At 39.7% G+C, this 20,844-nt stretch overlaps 1 protein-coding gene across 2 annotated transcripts; it reads right to left on the reverse strand.

Moving 5' to 3' along the window:
• Positions 1-10,543: 10,543 nt before the first annotated feature.
• On the reverse strand, positions 10,544-18,802 carry LOC124871846 (C-type lectin domain family 4 member G-like). 2 transcript variants are annotated; one of them, XM_047371451.1, is made up of 8 exons: positions 18,686-18,802; positions 18,510-18,602; positions 16,870-17,007; positions 16,495-16,665; positions 16,117-16,296; positions 14,811-14,950; positions 12,438-12,517; positions 10,544-11,116 (listed from the first exon to the last, which is right to left on the reverse strand). In XM_047371451.1, the coding sequence occupies exons 1-8, from the start codon at positions 18,753-18,755 to the stop codon at positions 10,954-10,956; spliced, it is 1,035 nt and encodes a 344-aa protein (XP_047227407.1). In that variant the 5' UTR covers positions 18,756-18,802; the 3' UTR covers positions 10,544-10,953. The 2 variants fall into 2 exon arrangements, with proteins under 2 accessions (XP_047227407.1, XP_047227404.1); XM_047371448.1 differs by having other exon boundaries at positions 12,438-12,538.
• Positions 18,803-20,844: the final 2,042 nt, after the last annotated feature.

Raw genomic sequence — 20,844 nt, forward strand, 5'->3', positions numbered from 1 at the left:
AGAAAATAGGAAAAGATTTATGCAAATGTGTGTGTGTTTGTACGTTACCCCCATCAGTTTCTTAATCGTTCCAGAGTCAGACTGTCATGGCACACAGTCCTCTATCAGTCCAAAACAAAAACAACCCAGGCCCTTCAGGTCTGTTGGTGAGACAATCAATCCTTTGTCCGCTTTTAACTTCTCCAGGAGGGAGAAAGAACTTTGCTTTGCTGTGAGTGAAGACGAGGACATCACACAGAAGAGGCGGATGTGATTGAGCTTTCCTCTCTTTCACTGGTGGTCGTAGCTGCTCTCCCACCGAGAACTGAACACTCTGAACTTTAAAAAAAATTATAATAAAAAGGTATTTTGTGTTTCACCATATTGTTAATCCTCATCTTCCTTTGCAGGTACCTTCGAAAAGAATGGGAGGTGAAAATCTAGGACCCATGCCCCTTAAGGGTTGGGTCATGGTAGGTATAGGTGTTTTAGCATTCTTCTTTGTTACATTGATTTTCGGATTGTTCTGTGAACTGCCTTTCCAAGCATGCTCAAGTCATCCAGACAATAAAGTATCAAAACGCAGCGCTCCACCCATTGCCAACAAAACCAGGGCTGGCACTTTTACCCCTCTACGAAGAAATGGCACATACACTTGCTTTAACTTCACTTCCAAAACCCCGCAGGTGAATGTTGGGGACATTCCTCGCGATTGGTGCAACTCCACGGTGTCAGGCTCAGTGATAGGTCCTTGGGCAAGATCAGGACTTTATTATTATTGTGGAGGACACCGCCTTCTGACTAGGATCCAAAATAATACTATTGGAGTGTGTGCCATGGTTAGGTTGCAGGCACCTCTCCATCTTGTTAGGAAAAGACCTTAAGTATCTTCCTTCAACACACGCCCAAAGCACAGCTTTAACTAGGAGAAGGTGTAGACATATCCTAAAACGGAGCGCAAACACCTTTGACTTAAGCAAAGACTCACCCACCTACATTGATGCAATAGGAGTTCCTCAAGGCGTACCTAATTAATACAAATTAGCGGATCAAGTCTCAGCAGGCTTTGAAAACATCCCCATTATAACAGCTTTGTTCCATGTTACTCCCAATAAAAACGTAGATCGCATCAACTACATCCATTACAATGTTTTACGTCTAGCTAACTTAACAAGGGATGCAGTAGAAGGCCTGTCCGAACAATTGGCACCAACCTCCCTCATGGTTGTGCAAAACCGAATGGCATTAGATATGTTGTTGGCAGAAAAAGGGGGCGTCTGTTTGATGTTTGGGGATAAGTGTTGCACTTTTATTCCCAACAACACTGCACCTGATGGTTCCGTCTCAAAAGCTTTAGAAGGATTAAAAACACTTTCAGCCACTATGCATGAGCACTCAGGACTAGACAATCCGTTAGAAGACTGGATAACGGGCATGTTTGGACACTGGAAAGGGTTGATTATGTCATTGTTTATTTCCATTGCTGTTTTTGTAGCTATTATGGTTACCTGTGGATGCTAACGAGGAGGAGGACGAAGATTAACCCGTAAGAGTAAATTACAGGGCGTCTGATATGTATTACTGTCTAGGGAGCAGAAGGATGGTAGAATATTATATTGGCTTATTTGGACAGACTATGGAATAAAGCACGGATCGACACCCTCCAGTTAGAGGGGTCACGACTCCCAGTCAAGATTTAGAAGGTTGTAAGCATCCTTGGGACTACAAAAGCCCGACAGGCAATAGTCCCTGGGCACATGGCGTGGCATTGGAGGCAGGGTCAAAAAGCATAATGACAAATATTTCCTTCTGCTCCACAGGTTGTAATGATTGTTAAAATCTTTTATTTAGCATCTCCAAGTATTGGAGTCACATAGGTGACTTCAAAAGGGGGAATTGTGGAAATATAAATGCCTTATCATTAGTAGCTAAAGCTAAGATATATTTGGGATTTGCTGCTTATAGATTGATTATTATTAGGAGTTTTTAGTTATGCTTTTGAGAGTTAGAAAAATCCTTAAACAGTAGCTTCTAATGTGGTCACACAATGAGTGTTATTCAAGGTTAAAGCTTGCAGGTGTTTTCTGTCTGTATCGTGAGAAGCTAGCAGTGGATTAGGGAGGCATGGTACTCCTCTCACTTAAGATTCCTGAAGACGTGTGGGAAACGATTATTTAATTAAATGATTAAATGTATCTCTGTTTCTTTGATACTGTTGCTGGGGAGACATCCACAGACAGAATGATTGTGTATGTGTACTGCATAGCAGCGTGGGGTATAAAAATGTAATGTGGCGCACCCCCAGTGAGACAACACAGACGTTTCCAGGTACCAGTGTAAGTGTGTGTCTCCCTCTCTGAATTCAGATTGGTTTTAATAAACTTGTGGAAACGTACAACTTATCTCTGACTGAGGACTGTCCTTTGGGGTGCCAAATAAAAAGAGTCGGGGAGAGGTGAGGAGTAATGTAAGAATTAACTGACGGCCAGTAAAGTTTTCCTACCTCAACAGAAACCAGCAACAGTTAAATGCACATAATTTGCTCAAACCACTCCAGTTGGGAAAACCTGAGTGCCCAAAGGACCTGTCAGATCACGCTGCACTGCTCAAGTGAACATAGCAGGACAAGTGTGTCGTTGCCTCCTCAATACAGGGTTCACAAGTCACAACTACTGCAGTATCATTCTACAACAACAATTTTTCCGACCGACCCCTGAACTCTCTATGTGATCTGCTGCAAGTCAAGGGTGCAGCTGGACAAGCGGTCCCATATTTTGGAAAATATCATCTGTCTTTGGACCTTTCCGAAAGATTTCCTGGAAGCTGATTTTGACATATCAACCTTCACACTTGTCGTCCCAGATGCACACCAAGAACCCCAATCACAGCTGCTGATAGGAATGAATACTCTGGAACCATTATATAACCAGTATCTGGGAAGTGACATTGCTGGATTTCAGCCTACATCTCATGGCTACAGAACTGTTTTATATCTGCTGCAGTTACAACACCAACAGGCTCAGTCAGGAAGTGAGGCAGTCATGATGTTGTCAAGCAAATGTCCAATCCTGATTCCTGGTGGCCATACTGTTGTGGTAGAGGGCTCTGTCCATTCTACCACTCGACCTGCTGGCCAATGCACTCTGATTGAACATCCTGCCACACCCTTACCAGGTAAGCCCTTACCAGGTGAGCTATATGTCGAGAGCTGTCTTGTCACATTTCCCAGTCATGCACCTCACAAGCTTCCAGTGGTCCCTCAAGAACAAGTATCATCAAGATATCTCACTTCCACCTCTGAGCACCATCGCAGAGCTGTCTACATCCACTCAAATCCTATCGCATGCCATCTCCACGCCCTCTGAGAACCCTCCCAGCACTTTGCAATATGATTTTGGAGATTCACTCATTCAAAGAGCAAAATGGTCAGAACGCATCATCAAAAAACCGAAGGAAATGCCTTTAGTCTTTTCCCAGCGTGACTTAGACTTTGGACAGACTATCAAGGTGAAGCATAACATCAAACTACATGACAAAACTCCATTTAAACAATGACCCAGACCTATCCAACCCGAAAATATTGAGGCAGTTCACAAACACCTGTGTGAGCTATTGGAGTATGTTGTGATCAGAGAGTTGAAGTCTCCATTCGCCTCACCAATTGTTGTTGTCTGGGAAATTAATGCAGATGTTTGTTAATGCATTAACTACAGGAAACTGAACATCCAAACCGTAAAAGACGCCTACGTTCTTCCCAATATGAATAAGTCGTTTCCTGCACTGAAGTGTTCAAGATTGTTCAGCGTTCTGGATCTCAAACTACTACCAAATAGAAATGAATGAGGCCAACAAAGTCAAGACAGCTTTTGTTACACCTCTTGGATTCTGTGAGTTCAGCCGCATGCCACAAGGAGTTACAAATGCCCCAAGTACATTCCCACGACTCATAGAAAAATGTATAGGAGACTTGCAATTAAATTAGGTTCTTGTGTTCCTAGACGATTTGATTACTTTTTCCAGGATTTTGGAGAAACATGACTACCGGTTGCTGAGTGTACTCAAGCAGTTGAAGGAATATGGTCTTACCAGAGAAATGTAAATTCTTCCAAACTTCAGCGAGATACCTGGGACTGTTGTGTCTATGCAAGTTGTAGAAACAAACCAGGATAAAATAAGCACTCTTAAATCCTGGCCAATTCCCTAACCCTGAAGGACTTAAAATCTTTCCTAGGATTTGCAGGACATTACCGACGAATTGTTAACGGTTATGCAACTATGGCAAAGCCACTGAATGAACTGACTCGAGGCTACATATCAACTGTACCAGCAGGACTCCTCTAGCCAGGAAAAAGCCTGCAAAAAGCCAGGATCTGAAAAATAAAGAGACAAAATCCACCAGTCCCCAAACTGGACCCATCTCTGGCCCTTGGCTGCACTTACAAATCCTGTCCACAAAAGTTATAAACAGGACCGATGACAAAGGGCAGCCCAGCCAGACAAAGGGCAGCCCAACATGCACCGTACTCCTGGAGCACCCCCCACAGGGCACCACGAGGGACACAGTCGAATGCCATCTCCAGGTCAGCAAAACACGTGGACAAACTGCCTGGTTGGGCAACCTCCCATAAGCCCTCAAGTACCCTGCAGAGGGTGTAGAGTTGGTCCAGAGTTCCACGGCCGGGACGAAAACCACACTGCTCCTCCTGAAGCCAAGGTTCGACTATCGGCCAGAATCTCCTCTCCAATACCCTGGCATAGGCTTTACCAGGGAGGTTGAGGAGTGTGATCCCCCTATGGTTGGAACACACACTCCTTCACAAGAAGGGTGACCGGGCCCCTCTCTACACCTGAGTGTCCAAGACATGCGGTAGAAGGTCTGAAGACACGACAACAAAGTCAATCATCGACCTCCTGTCTAGGGTGTCCTGGTGCCAAGTGCACTGATGAACACCCTTATGCTTAAAAATTGTGTTCATTATGGACAATCCGTGACTAGCACAGAAGTCCAATAATGAAACACCACTCGGATTCAGATCGCGGAGGCTAGTCCTCCCAATTACGCCGCTCCAGGTGCCAGGTGTCACTGTCGTTTCCCAGGTGGGCGTTAAAATCCCCCAGCAGAATAACAGGGTTCCCAAGAGGGGTACTATGCAGCACCCCTGACAGGGACGTCAAGAAGGCTGGGTACTCTGCACTACCGCTCGGCCCATAGGCCAAAATGGCAGTCAGAGATCTTCAACCATTCTTTGTCTGACCCGTCACCCAGAGCCTGTTAGTATTTTACCATTAAACAGAGACTAAGACAGAGACTAAGAGCGTCCAAACCCAAGGTTCACACGGTTAAGAAGTGGACTGAGGAATCAAAGCAGATGCTACAAGCCTGCTTTGAATGCACAGACCGAACTGTTTTTGAAACTTCAACCACCGACTTAAACCAACTAACTGATGTGGTGACATCATACATCAGTTTCTGTGAGGACATGTGTGTGCAGACTAAAACCTTCTGCAACTCTGGGAATAACAAGCCATGGTTTACTCCACACCTCAGGAATCAGCGCAGGGAAAAGGAAGAAGCTCACAGCAGTGGAGATTGGGCGCAGTACAGGCAGGCCAGGAACAGACTAACAAAAGAGATCAAAGCAGCCAAGAGAAACTACAGTGAGAAGCTTAAGAACAGCCTTTCTACTGGTGATACCTCGGCTGTATGGACTGGTCTGAGAAACCTGACTGCCTATAGGAGTCCCCCCACCCATCCTGAACAGAGTCGTCTCCTGGCCAACTGTCTGAATGGCTTCTACTGCAGACATGACAAGAAGCCATTCACACCTCAAATCATCTCCTCCACATCCCATTCAGGAACAAATTTGACCCGTGAAACAACCAACCTTCAGATCCTCTGCCTGCACTAAAGATCTCCGAGGAAGATGTAAACAGGCTCTTTCGTTGCATGAAAACAAAGAAAGCTGGAGGACGTGATAACGTCTCCCCATCATACCTGAAAGACTGTACAAATCAACTCGCTCCTATCTTCACAAGGATCTTCAGCAAGTCACTGGAGAAGTGTGAGGTCCCCTCCTGCCTCAAACGATCCACCATCATCCCGGTGCCCAAGAAACCCACCATCGTAGGATTAAATGACTACAGGCCTGTAGCCCTGACGTCTGTGATCATGAAATCCTTTGAGCGGCTGGTGTTGAAGCAACTGAAAGACATCACAGGCCCCCTGCTGGACCCCCTGCAATTTGCTTACCAAGCAAACAGGTCGGCAGATGATGCTGTCAACTTAGGTCTACACCTCGACCATCCAGGGACATATGCCAGGATCCTGTTTGTAGACTTCAGCTCGGCCTTCAACACCATCATACCAGACATCCTCCACCAGAAGCTCACCCAGCTCAACGTCCCAGCCTCCACCTGTCAGTGGATCAACAGCTTCCTGACGGACCGACAGCAGCAGGTGAGACTGGGGAGCATCTTCTCCTGAACCAGATCAATAAGTACTGGTGCTCCCCAGGGGTGTGTTCTATCCCCACTCCTCTTCTCCCTGTACACAAATGACTGCACCTCGGCGGACTCGTCCGTGAAACTCCTTCAGTTTGCAGACGACACCACTGTCATTGGACTGATCCAGGACGGTGATGAGTCTGCATACAGCAGGTGGATTGGCTGGTACACTGGTGCAGTCAGAACTACCTTGAACTCAACCCACTCAAGACTGTGGAAATGGTGGTGGACTTTCGAAGAACACCACCCCCATACACCCCCCTCACCATCCTCAACAACACTGTATCAGCCATGGACCACTTCAGGTTCTTAGGAACCACCATCTCTGAGGACCTGAGATGGTCTTCACACATAGACACTGTTCGAAGGAAGGCCCAGCAGAGACTGTACTTCCTGAGGCAACTCAAGAAGTTCAACCTTCCACAGGAGCTGTTGGTCATCTTCTACACTGCCATCATTCAATCTGTCCTGTCTCCATCCATCTCAGTGTGGTTTGGCTCATCCACAAAACAGGACAGGTGCAGACTGCAATGAATATTCAGGACTGCAGAGAGAATAATCAGGGCTGACCTTCCCTCCATCCAGGACTTATACAGGTCTAGGGTCAGGAAAAGAGCTGCAAAAATCTCTGCAGACCCCACACACCCTGCACATAAACTGTTCAGAGCTTTACCTTCAGGCCACCGTTACAGAGCACTGTTCGCTAAAACCAGCCGCCACAGAGACAGTTTCTTCCCCCTGGCATACAGATGTTGCAAATGCACCATTTTATTATATATGTGTAAATTGTACATTGTAAATATGTATATTCTGTAATGCAAAAACAAAACCAAAGAGCAAAGTGTACCGGAGTCAAATTCCTTGTTTGTATGTACGAACTTGGCAATAAAGCTGATTCTGATTCTGATTCTGAATAAAGGTTAATGAAATAGTTTAAATGTCTTCAAAGATTTTGTTTATTTGTACAATAATTTGGGGATTTATAGATTGAACACTTTCCCCAATTCTACCCCACATACCCTTTCACATAAAATAGTGCCATTACAGTACACCCATTACCCAGATGCATACGGGGAGTCACAGTTCTGTCAGGACACAGATGCAAAGCTTTGAAATGGGACAGAAGCACAGTTTGTTAATAATTATGGACCAGAAAGTACTGAGTGCATCAATTAATGGGTTAAAAAATAACATCTTTGCAACGGGGGGTGGGAGGTTGGTTCAGCCCTAACATTTTAAAATTCATTCATTTTAGTCTGTAGGAGAACTTTTCTTTTTTTTACTTTATCATGCCCCTGCTATGTACATTTTATGTTATTTTTTTGTCACTGCAAAGCTGTAAAGCACTTTGAATTGTCTTGTTGCTCAAATATGCTATATAAATAAAATTTGCCTTGAACTGAAACAAATTTGATTAATGCTTATTCATTTGATATACATAATAATGCATTAATGTCATTAATTTATTCTTAATAAATAGTTCTAATGCTTTAAGTGGTGAAACTGTAAAGGTAACAAAAGCTATAAATATTTTAAATACATCACTTCTATTAGCAATGTTAAAACCAAATGCATGACTTCACATGATATGAGAGGGAAAATGCCATATTGCCCACACGACTTGAGTTAACAAACATTATGACATAAACAGTCTAAAAAGGAAAATAGACCTTTATATTAATGCACATGTGGCAAAACTTTTAATTTACTAACTTTTTGAGGTACAATCTATTAGCAAGAAGGTAATACCTATACTAGCACCTACAAACATTTCTCAGTAGTATAAATGGGAACATTTTAAACTAACTCTAGCTGATAAAGTTGGTTATGCCAAGATTAATTTCTTTAATTCTGCATAGTATGGTCCAAATCAATCAGTTTGCCAAATTGATGCATGGGCTGGACCATGCGTAAAAAGAGTAGCTGCTGTAAAATAAAATAAATAAAACACTGGGTTACAAAGGTTTTAGCAGTTAAGGGAGACAGTACAACTTGTAGGGAAAAGGTTGCTTGTACCTCCAGGGAGGACTTAGTGACCACCACCCCCAAACTCCAGAATGGCCATCCAATTATGGAAATTTAACGAAAATAAGGAAGAGATATCTTTTTGTAATTCTAATGGCTTTAATACATATAATACATATTTTATTTAACTTGTGGAATGAAAGGCAATTTCTGTAATCAAAAATAGTAACATGTTTTGTATTTGGGGTATATTTGAGCCCCGGAAAAATAAACTAATTTGCTGCTAGCTTCTCATGCTCTTGTTCACCTTTCCTTGTTTCTTTCTCATCAAAGCATATGACAGGCAAGAAAACATGGAATGTATTTAGAGACATGGTTGATGGAAATATTGCCCTTCCAGTGTCAGCAGTCAAAATACTTGCTGTTGCTTTGCCTTTTGACTTGTACACTCCAGCCAAAAAGAATAACCCAATGTAGGCTTGTGAGTTCCGTCCACGTCTTTTCAACTATCTCCATAAACGCGCCAACCCCCTAAATCTGTCTTCTCAAGTATACCCTTTTCAATTTATAGTGTTATGAACAGCTCAAAGGCTGACTTTATGTCTAGGACATGGCAGACAGCAGATCTCGTGGGGGCCTGGAACCAGTTTGATGACATTAGCAGTCTACCTCGTTGTGGAAGCTGGGAGACAGAGAATAACTTTTTTTTTTTTGTCCTTCGTGGACAAAGAGTTTTGCAACACCTCATTTACAGAAGACTTTTTCTTAGATGTAATTTTCAGTTGAGAAGAGAGCAAAAGTGGAGAGCATACAGAGAACCAAAATGCATGGCTCAGAAGCTTGCTGTACAAGCTTGTATATGTTAGCTTCACTCCTAGGTTTTGTGAAGTATCAATATCTTTAAGGGAACAGTATTTTGCTATCCCCGCGGCATGGGAAATATCAGACTTTTTGCAGTGTTTCTCCTTTTCCTTGTGTGTGGACTGTCAGTTGTTCACGCACTGCTATATTTATGGTTACAAAGGTTTAGGGCCCTGATGTTTTTTGAAAATTAGAAACTTTCATGCTATATTGACATCGGTATCATCCAAAAATATCAATGTGGAAACAACACCAAACTGACTGCAGCAAATTTGCCAGTTAAAAAGTGACAAACACACAAGCTGGGTTTTCTCTGTTCAAAGTTATTTGCAAATCTTTATTTGGACTGTATTTTCATGAAAGGAGATGTTTATCTGAGATCCGTCAGAAAAACAAGAACCCAAACCATTTCCTTCCTGCTTATCTGTGACACTGGTTACAGCCATTTAATCTGTTTCTGAGTTCACAAACACTGCACCTTTCAAAGAGGTATTTCTAATAAAGTGAGAATAATCATTCCATGCAGAGTTTAGGCATATCGGTGGGTGCACAGTTCAGGGGAACATCCAAAAAAATTCAAAGATCATGCATTGTTTTTTTCTTCACTTCATTGCGGGCAAGGTGGACATGTTTTGTCCAGCTGTCGTCGTCAGCACACTTAGAGATAAAGGACTAACAGCTCATTTATCGGCACCAGAACTATTATGGATTCACATTTTCCAAACAGATGGCCCCAACGGAAGTGATCTTGAACAGTGTTCTCTTTATGTTTTTGAATAATTGTATGGTTTTGTAGTTCTAAGGTGATTATTGTGTGTGTGTGTGTGTGTGTGTGTGTGTGTGTGTGTGTGTGTGTGTGTGTGTGTGTGTGTGTGTGTGTTCCTGTCTTGGCATCACAGTGAGAACCATTTTCCTGATTTCACCATCAAATTGAGGACCGTTTGTACCAAAGTGAGGACATTTTGCTGGTCCTCACAACCTATTTTGCTAACGGTTAGGTTTCGGACTAAGATGTAAATTGACTTTAGGTTAAGGTTAGGGTTAGGCATGCACTGGTAATGGTTAGGTTTAGGGTTATTGTCAGGGTTAGGGCATAGAAAGGGTTGAAAATGACTGAAAATCAATGGAAGTCAATGGGAGTCAACACATGGTCCTCACTACATATAGCAAAACAAGAATGTGTGTGTGTGTGTGTGTGTGTCTTCTTAAGAAGTAAGACATTAACAATGAAAGCTGGTTTTAGATTTGGATTTTTAATAAACTTGCCAATATTCATTTATTTGTTCAGTCAGATACTGAACATTTAAATGATGACAAAAACAGGTCCAACTGAATCTGTCTAAGAAAACACATGAAATACATCAGTTAAAGCTTAAAATAATCCCCTTTGACAGGTGCTAAATATAGTTTATTAAAGCAATATTAAGCAAGAATATCTGTAAATCCTCATTCAAAATACTTCTAACAACTCAAATATCTCCTAATTTAAATTGAACTTAAAGCAAAATGTAAATACTTTTTCTGCTGACAGAAAAAAAAAAAAGCTATCCAGTTCATTCTGGTAGCCCACTGTTTGCTAATTCATCACATGTCAGCTTTATACTATAGTATTGTCTGCTTGGTTGCTACAGAATAAAAAATCTTTTAAAACATTTTTGGGATGAACATTATTGGTAGTTTTTCACATATCCACGCGCTGACAGCATTACATGGAAAATCATGCCAAGGGGCACCATCATTCGTTGTGACCAGTACACAGTCCTCCTCGTCCTCCTTACCCTTATTAGGCTGACTGTCATCCCAGAACCTGACAGAGTTGAGAAGGAGAAAATCATGGCACTGTTTTTCTTTTGTATCAGAATTTAATTAGAAACATTTTAAGCACACAAGCCTAAAATTTGCTAGCAAAAAAGTTGTTGCAATTGGAAAAAACTCTGTGGTCAAAAGTTTAAACTACACATTTAAAACATGTTGAAGCATCACTTTTATCTGCTGAATTAATCTACTTTTGAATTGTTATAGCTCCATCTCTGCTGTTAACCAAGATGCCACTCCTCAGACATGACTCATTAAAACGCTTTAAGTCAAGTCAAGTCAAGTTTATTTATATAGCGCTTTTCAGCAACAAGGCACTCAAAGCGCTTATTCAGTTGCTGTTCTGTAATTAGCAGTTCATCAAAGAGCATTAAAGGAAATCTCTTGTCTTCAGAGGTGTCTTCAAATTCACAAATACTACAAATATAACACTACTCTAATAATAATAGTCAGGGGTGCCGTATCCGATCTCGGATATTGACTTGGGGTCCAGATCAGGGCATTCTGAAATGATCAGGATGGGGATTCCCTGATAAAACACATTTGATTATAAAACTTTAAACAAAACTCTACATTTATGCAGCAGGATAACACAATTCGGTCTTTAAATGATTTAAAGGAACTGCAACGAATTATGTTATGAGCCAAATAATCAATGAGTCATACTAAAACAAAGCAAACGTGGTGGCCTTGGCCAAGCACTGCTTGAACTGCTCCAGATAAAAACATCGTCAGCAGGAGCAAGAAATGGGTTTATTGAAGACCGTAGCAGCATGTGTTAAGTAAGGAATATCTGTAGAAACAACAAATAATGCGACAGTGCATTGTAGTTGATGTTTTTTCAGAGTATTAATGCAGATTTTTAAACTGAGATGACCTCTGAGGGAACATCAAATTGAGACAATCCTGCAGAAACTGCTGTTTGGACAAAATATCTGAATCTGTTCAGAAAAAACAAATAAGAGAGACTGCAGAATACTGAATATCATTGGTGAGTGTCTTGTAATGCTTTAGTAATGTCAGTCTGTCAGTATCAGCCATTTAATATTGAATGACTGAATATCGGGGATAAACATTTTGTTCGGATAAGATAAAAAAATGAATAATGATGCTAAAAATAAAAATCAAAGGTTCTGAGGCTGTGACCTATTTCAATGCAATGCTTTAATTAATATAAAAATGTTCTTATTAACTGGTTTGCACATCAAGACTTTACACAAAAATAAACAGCTCCATGCCAAAACCATGTCACAAGCTGATTAAAACCACATCAAGAGTTACTGTTAGCACTCAATGAAAAACTGGATCCTTACGTAAAGTTCAGAGAGGTTCCATCGACCCACCGCCAGGATTCCTCAGTTTCTTTGTCGCCCAAACCAATCCAAGCCTCAATCTTGAATGTAGAAAGAAAATTCTGTAAAATGTGAACATGAAAAAGATTTTATTTAGTTTTGATAAACAATACACATTGGGCCTGATTTTGAAAGATTCCAAATAAGAAGCGCTACATTGCTTGTGCACACAAACTGCAAGTGCAATAACTGGGCGTGTGATTTTCAAAGATTGCGAGTGCAATGGATAACGGGTGCAAAAAAGGTGAAGACTATCCTTTTTAAATGAGAAAAATGCGTGTGTTACTGGCTGGCTGCTACTTCCCCACAGGGGCACAAGAACCAGTCCTCTGTTGTGTTGCTTGAAACATGCAGGAGTTGTTGCGCTGCATCATTACAAATGATCCAGTTGTTGATTTTTTCCTTCTTTTACATTCTGCTCCTGATTTTCTGGACTGTTACAGTTTGTTAACCTTTGTCGTTGCTATTCACAGCAGCAGGTTTGTCATCTTAGCCTTTGCACTGACGGGTTTATAGGGCGCCTCTGAATGCATAATTGCGCATGCAGAAGGCTGAGTTTGAAGTTGTTCTGTGAGCAGATGCTTTATGTTTGTTGTCTGGACGGACCCAGTGAGGCAAAGACTACATTCTATTTCGACTTTAATCAAAATATTGAATTACAAACTATTACGCAGAAGGGCAGAGGTATGTCCAAAGTAGGGCGCGCCCTCCACCATCGGTGCGCACATGGGGGCAGCTCGACTAATAAAACCACAGCAGCGCGCACAGCTTGTTAACTGTGTTGCTGGACGTAACTCACAACACTTGCAGTTTCCAAATTGGCCAATCAATTTTAACAATTAAAAATACAAATATGTCTCTAAATTAATTTATTAGAGGTTTGCCTCGCTTGATCTTTTAACTCTTTTCAGATACTTTTTAGAGTATGTGTTTGGAGAGTTCAGAGTTGATCATAAACAGCCACAATATTTTAGCCTGAACCTAATAATAGTAAAATAAAAGTAGTTTGTGGTAATAATTCTATCTGTATGTTAATTTTAAAAACATAACGTCAAAAAACTGTCCTGCAAAGAATTACATTTTACATTTATGTACATAAAAATGAATTTTCCAATGATTTGACTAAATTTCTTTTGTTTGTTTTGCCAAAATTTTAACGATATACGTGTTTTTTGGTGACACGAAAACTATTTTTACTGTATAAATCTTCCACTGGCATATGTTCATGTTCAAAAAACGTAATCCAACTGCTCCAACTCCAGTTGCTCTGTAATGACACAATGTTATTCACAATAATGCAATTTGCTTTGTTTAGTAACAAGGTTAAAGCATACACTTCTTTTTCACCACATGTAATAGGCTGCCTTAAAATGGTGATTTTTTTGCCCACTAAGAAGTGATTTTAGCATCCAGTTTGTAAATGAAGGATTTAATCTGCCCTGTCTTTATTTCTTTCCCATTAATTATATTATCAACATCAAAGCACAGTGGGTCATTTGCACAATGTGTAATTACAGTAAACAGGCGCATGCTTCTCTGGCGGATGATCAGTTATGCGCACATCTGCATGATCAGGTTTGTGCTTCAGCTGCAGATTATCTCACTAACTGTGATGGTGCGCTGGAATGATCCAGATGCAAGAAAAAGTGTTGCAAGGAGTTTTATCACAGGAGAGATATCCTGGCTTTTGTTTAGCTCCAAATCAGACCTTAGATAATCCTACATAGTCTCTATTCACATCTATTTTTATTTATTTTTTATTTTTGACAATCCAAATCTTTTGACACATGTACAGAAGATTCTCTCTCTCCATCATCTGCCAATCTATCTAGTCCTCCTTCTCGCCACAGAGACAGCAGACATTTTTGCGTCCCAGTTAGCGCCTGCACTTCAAACATGCTAAGTCTAGACGCAAAAACTGTACTGCAATCCGTTTCAGGTTTGATAAATTGCATATTCATGAAGGCAGATATGCTCAAAGGTTTGTGCCTGTTGTTCTGCAGATTTTCCATACACAATTCAATTTGCACCTGGTTTGTAGATAAGCTTTGCCCATGCAACCCAATTTGCACGTGGTTTGGTACATGCAAAACTTTTCAAAATCAGGCCCTTAGTGATTTTTATTAATTTCATTTTTTTTTTAAACTACTTTTTGAATTAAATTGTTTGCTCCATTACCTAATTTCAAATATTGATCACCTAACAAATGAAAACAATATATTTATCTAAGATATCTTTCAGGGCATCACAATTTATGAGACAAACCATTACAGAAGGTTAGAATATCTCTTTTTAACACATTATCTGTAGTGTCCCCTTAGAAACACACAGCACCTGTTCGTCAGGATTGTCTATCACCACCAGATCTCCTCCTTTGCTTATGCAGTCCTCTCTGCCTTCATCCCAGGAACCAGTACCAAAGATATTGTAACAAGAACAATTGAACTTAATCCATCCTTTAGGACATGTTGTGTCTGCAAAAAGATAAACTATGTCAGAATGTTTCTTTCATTGTGAAATATCAGTTCAGACTGTTCATTTTGGAGACCATAATAGGGCCACCAATAGTAATCCAATAACAACCATACTGAAGTGTGGGAATTGAGATTTGTGGAAGCATAGAAGTGCCACCCTAGCAAAACAAAAATAGAGTTGAATTGTACTAACAATATATTTTATTTAGGTTTTTACAAAATAATATGTTATTACGATTTGCAAATTAATCACAATATAACAAAAATCCTTTTATACTCTTACAATATAATATTTACACTGAATGAACATGATAAGTTATTGTGCAAAGACAGATATTGTTAGAATAATTCTTCTTAAAACAAAACATTTCATGTTCAGAAGCGGCATCTATCGCTACATAAATACATGTTCCGATCAGCTTCAGTTTGCCATAGGAGTGAAGATGCCAAATGATTTGGGCCACTTTTGTCTTTGCTAAATCCTGCATGGGTCGAGATATTTCAATAAATGTCTCACAGTACCCTGCGTGACAATATAACCCAACAGAAAGTAATGATAAATATGTATATTGCATAACATTATATTATAATGTTCAAACACGAAAAGGTTATTGTTAGAACAATAATGTTTTCACATTATAATGTGGTATAGCTATACTTCTCTCTTGCCTGGGTGGCAGCGCTTCAGTAGAGCTTCGTCCCTATGTTCTTCTTACATTTATAGTATTCTTGCTTCCTCACAAATAGTTAGAATTAAGTTTCAAAATGCTTTGTAAGATTTAGGTTCAGTAAAGGCTGCTTGAGGTTGGACAACTAAACCCTACCAATGTTTCAACATTTTAAAATTCTCATGTAGGGACTCTTATTTTGAGACTATGAAGCAAGTAAATCTGTATATGCTACAATTTCAATATTTCTGGTATACTGCTGTGGTAAAAAAACAATGATAAAAACAAACGTCTTTAAAAAAAGAGTAGCTCAGGTTTCCTTGCTTTTTGTTTGTTTTAATTTTTCTTGCATATATATTTGCATTAGAAAAAACCCTGCTTGTCAGACAAATATTTTTTTCAAATGTGTGTTTGATGAACTACTCATGTATTTTCATTGTACTTCGAAACACTTTCCAACTCCACCTCAATTTGTATGAAGGAAAATTAAGGACTTACTTTCAATCAACTGGCAAAGCCTTTTTAACTCTTTAGTTGTTTTTCCGAGCTTCACATTCAGCAGGTCTCTCTCTTGGGATATAAAAGAAATTGTTTCACCGCTGTCTCTGAGACGCGCAGTCAGATTGTCTGAGAGTGTGGAGAGCTCATTTTCTACATTCAAATTGCATTTGGAGTCATCTGAAAGAGATTGAGCAAAGGGCTTGAGACACAAAAAAATGTATCAACAGCACAACAGATAATGACATAATATTTATACCTTTTAGCACTTATTATTTTGGGTCATATACATTTATTTAAGTATTACACTTTGTGTATGAGTTATTTTAAAGAAAACACAAACTATGAGCCAGTTGGTGTAAGATGTTTAGGCCTTACTCTGCTCAGACAAACTCTGAAGGCCGGAGGCCTCTTCAGGCTGTTCCACGAGCTGGATGTTCAGATAGTCTCTCTCTTTGGTTATTTTGAAAAGCGTTTCATTACAGGCATGGAGACGCTCAGTCAGATTGTTTAGGAGTTCTTCATTTGAATTACATTTGGAGTCAATATCTAAAATAAATTAAAAAGAGGGCGTGAGACACATGTTCTCCACAGCACCGAGAACACATTATAGTGTTTTTGCTTTTATTCTTTGTTGGTGCCTTCTTACAATTACATTAAAAAAAAAAATAGCAAAAACCATTTTAATGAGTAGGCATATTTGGTGTTTAAAGAGGAGTGATCAGAGAAGTGGTTTAAATTGTAAGGGCTTACTCTGTTTAGCCAAGTTGCTTTGCTCTTTAGCTGGTCCATTGAGAAAGCTAAAGAGCTGGTCTCTGTCTTTAGTTGTGGAGGAAAGTTTGTTTTTATAGTCCTGAAGATCCTTGGTCAGTTGACTTTTAGCGTCGTTGTCTGTAGTACAGAAAGAAAATAGATTTATACTTAACAGATATCCAACAAGGTCCTGACCATACTGTGATTTGGGTCTGTTTCAGAAAAGTTACTTGTTAACCAAAAGAACAAGACAAAAAGAAACTATATATAGATAGTGAATATTTGAAAATGACTTATATTTATTGAAATCTTAGGTGCCCCCAGTCTTTGCGATTGGAAGGCCACTTTGCTATCACCCTAATCTTTAGCTCCCTCCAAAGATTCTCTATGTGATTCAGGTCAGGACTGACTGGCCCACTCCAAAACCTCAATATTACTTTGGTGGCTGCTTATTAGTCAGAAGACACACATCGATAAAATTACTTTTAATCTCATGTGCTTGGGTAAATGTTAATTTGAAGCTTAACTGTAAGTACTTATTTTTTATTCATGAATGGGATATTTTCTACTTAATCCTTTTTTTTATTTTGGTATGTTAGTCATATAAATGAAAAGTTTACAATTTACCATTTTTCTATAAACCTTCCAAATACCTAAAATTAAACTTACCATCACAGTTATGTTTAGAGAATATTCAAAAATCAAGAATTTAATGTCAGCAACACAAAACCGAGAATAGCAGGAAAGTTTATAAAACATTCAAACATTTCTCTCGATGAGAAAGCTAAATAGCTGGTCTCTGCCTTTAGTTGTGGAGGAAAGTTTGTTTCTATAGTCCTGGACATCCTTAGTCAGTTGACTTTTGCCGTTACTATCTGTAATACATAAAGAACATAGATTTTTTCTTAGGGAAATATGACAGAGATACAACAAGGCTCTGGACCTACTCTCATTTGGGTTTGTTTCAGAAAAGTAAAAAATGTTTAATGGACAGTGATTGTTTGTAAATTACTAAATTTATTGAAATCTTTGGTGCTCCAAGCCTTTGAGGTTTGAAGTCCTTGTTGCCATCATCCTAATCTTGAGCACCTCAGTATTACTTCAAGTCAGAAGAAATATGTTGATAAAATTACCTCATGTTACTTAACCTCATGTGCTACTTATTCTTAGTCATGAATGGGATATTTTCTACGGAGTAGAAAGTTAGTTTAGCCATATAAATGAAATGAAATGAATGTTAGTTTAGTCATAAAAATTAAACGTTTAGAGTTTACTACTTTTTTTTATAAACCCTCCAAATGCCTAAAATTAAATTTACAATCACTCGTATGTTTAGAAAATATTTAAAAATCAGGAATTTAATGTCAGCAACACAAAAAACAGAAACTTGCAGGAGAGTTTATGAAACATACAAATAACCCAATTCATTTAAATTATTTTGTCTGGTGCTTTTTAGGCTGTAGATCTTTAGTTTGTGGTGAATATTTGATGATTCTGATTCTTTGTGACCTTATATCGTTAGACAGAATTAAGTAGTGTCTAAAATTGTCTGTAATATTCACCAAATTAATAAAGGCTGCAGTTTAGTACAAAAGCAAACGATTGGAATGCAGCACATTTAGTTTGCTAAGCAGACTCACACTGAACGTTGGCGACCAGCAGTCCAATGAGCAGGCAGATGCTGAACAGTCCGAAAAAGAGAATAACACTCAGATGGAAGCATTTCTCTGAACCTGAATAGAGTAAAAATTACAACCAAGAACCGGGACAACAGAAACAACAGGAGAACAGGTCCTGGGTGTTGGTCTACACTTACCTCTGCAAGTTCCTAAATAACCAGAGCTGACAAGTCTGTTGTGTTGAACATGCATATGCTTTTTCTCCATTGCTGAAAAGGATGTAATACATTAACTGTAGGCTGGGCTGCACCAACAACTGTGCTTATAAGTTGTAAAGCAGGACTGGTTGCAAAGCGTCTTATTGTGGGTAAGACACACCCTCAGACATGATAAGCAGCCCTACCAGACAGGAATCTGCTGAACATGTGGGCTTTTTGCTTTGCAGTTTTATTCACAACACTGTTTATTTTCTGTTGGTTTGTTTAAGAAAAAGAAAACACAAAGTCAACATCCAGGTTAACAGCACCACATTACAATCTATTTTGTTGTACATTTCTGGCATGAAAGTAAATAAGCGGAACATTATGATTTTTTACGGGATTAAAACATAACTTTTACAAAAAAACCTAATCACATACTGCACTTTAAAATGTAAGGAAAATTTGAGAAAAACTAGTACTGAAGACCAGGGATGGTTGCCAGATTGCCTGTAACCGCCGCTCTGTGAAATTCTGTTAATATAGCATGAAGGTTTGTCCGTTTTGCAGTGGTTGTTTTGGGTATCACCCAGAAATCTTTGAGGTTAGGAGGTATTTTATCATTTTTATAATGTTTTTGTTTGTGTATTTAAAGCCTACACAATATTCTGAAATTAAATAACAGCCGCATATCAATGCCAAAGGTAATGGCTTTGATTTTAATCAGTTTTTCACAAGCAGGCTAAAGCTATATGGAAAATTTTTTAAAGTTTTGGCAAAGACCTTATTTGAGGTTGCTTGTCACATGAATACAAACGACTTTAAAAAATCAGTGATTGAGTGTGGATTCTGTTACCAGTTGGATTTTGTGGGTGTAATAAATGCTGCATTATTAAAGCGCTATGAGTTCAACTCTCTGAAATACTGCTCCACAGCGCTGTGAAACAGTGAGTGTCCCCTCACTGTTTCTTCTGTTTTAGTTTTGTTTTTTTTTGTCACGCAGTTTAAGACCATCAAACAAATGTTATTATCAAATAAAGATAACCTAAGTAAATGCAACATGCACTTTTAAACAATGCTTTCATTTATTAAAGGAAAATAACTATCCAAAAACACCTGGTCCTACATGTAAAAAATGTGTCCTTAATCTGACCTTTGGTCAAGGGTTTGTGATAACTGGTAATGAGTGTTTTGCATCACTGTGGGGGAATTTCTGCCCTCTCTTCTTTGCAGAATTGTTTTATTGTAGCCACATTGAAGAGTTTTGGGGCATGAACGGCCTGTTTAAGGTCATGAAACAAATTCTTAATTCGATTTATGCCTGGACTTTGACTGACCCACTTTTTATTTATTTAGGATGATGACAACAAGTGACAGGCCCCGCGTGCACTATATAGGGAGTTGAAGTTCAAAATGCTAACACTCAAGCAGCTTCTGAGTGCTATCAGCCCAGGTGATTGGTTCGCCACCACTGACCTGACAGGCACTTACTTTCATGTAGCAATATACACGGACCACAGACAGTTTCTAAAATTTGCTTTTGAGGACAGAGTCTACAGGTACCTCATACTACGTTTCGGTGTGTCGCTAGTGCCTCGCACCTTTGCAAAATGTGTAGAGGCAGTATTAGCACCTCTCAGAGAAACCAGCATCCACATTTTAACGTATCTGGACGACTGGGCTTTAATAGCCAGCTCCAGAGATCAGGGAACAGTGCAGTTTCGGGTTCTGTCACACATTCAGGCTCTGCGGTTTGCTGTACACTTCCAAGTCAGCAGTTTTTATTTCTTGGGCTGGAACTATGCTCCCTGGTGAGCAGAGTGGCCGTTTTTTTTACCACTGCCTTGCTCAATCATACAACTGATGGTGCGGATGGCATCTATGATCGCAATGGTACCACTCGGCCTACTGAGGAGGAGCCCGTTCCATTGTGGGACTGTCACCCATCGGTTGTGTGCATGGCGTCACCGCCACTGAAAGCTAGCAATAACTACTTCCTGCATATCTGTTTTCCACCCTTGGCGGGAACTCGGCCTATTGTGCCAAGGTTAATTCATTTCCTCTGCTTTGGCTATCTTACACCATTCTTGAAGTGGTACAGCATACACTTTCTGCCTATCAGGGTTACTCATGTCCTTGAACGTCTGAATCTGGGTACA

The sequence above is a fragment of the Girardinichthys multiradiatus genome, chromosome 7, assembly GCF_021462225.1.
Source record: "Girardinichthys multiradiatus isolate DD_20200921_A chromosome 7, DD_fGirMul_XY1, whole genome shotgun sequence".
In the NCBI taxonomy this organism is placed as follows: domain Eukaryota; kingdom Metazoa; phylum Chordata; class Actinopteri; order Cyprinodontiformes; family Goodeidae; genus Girardinichthys; species Girardinichthys multiradiatus.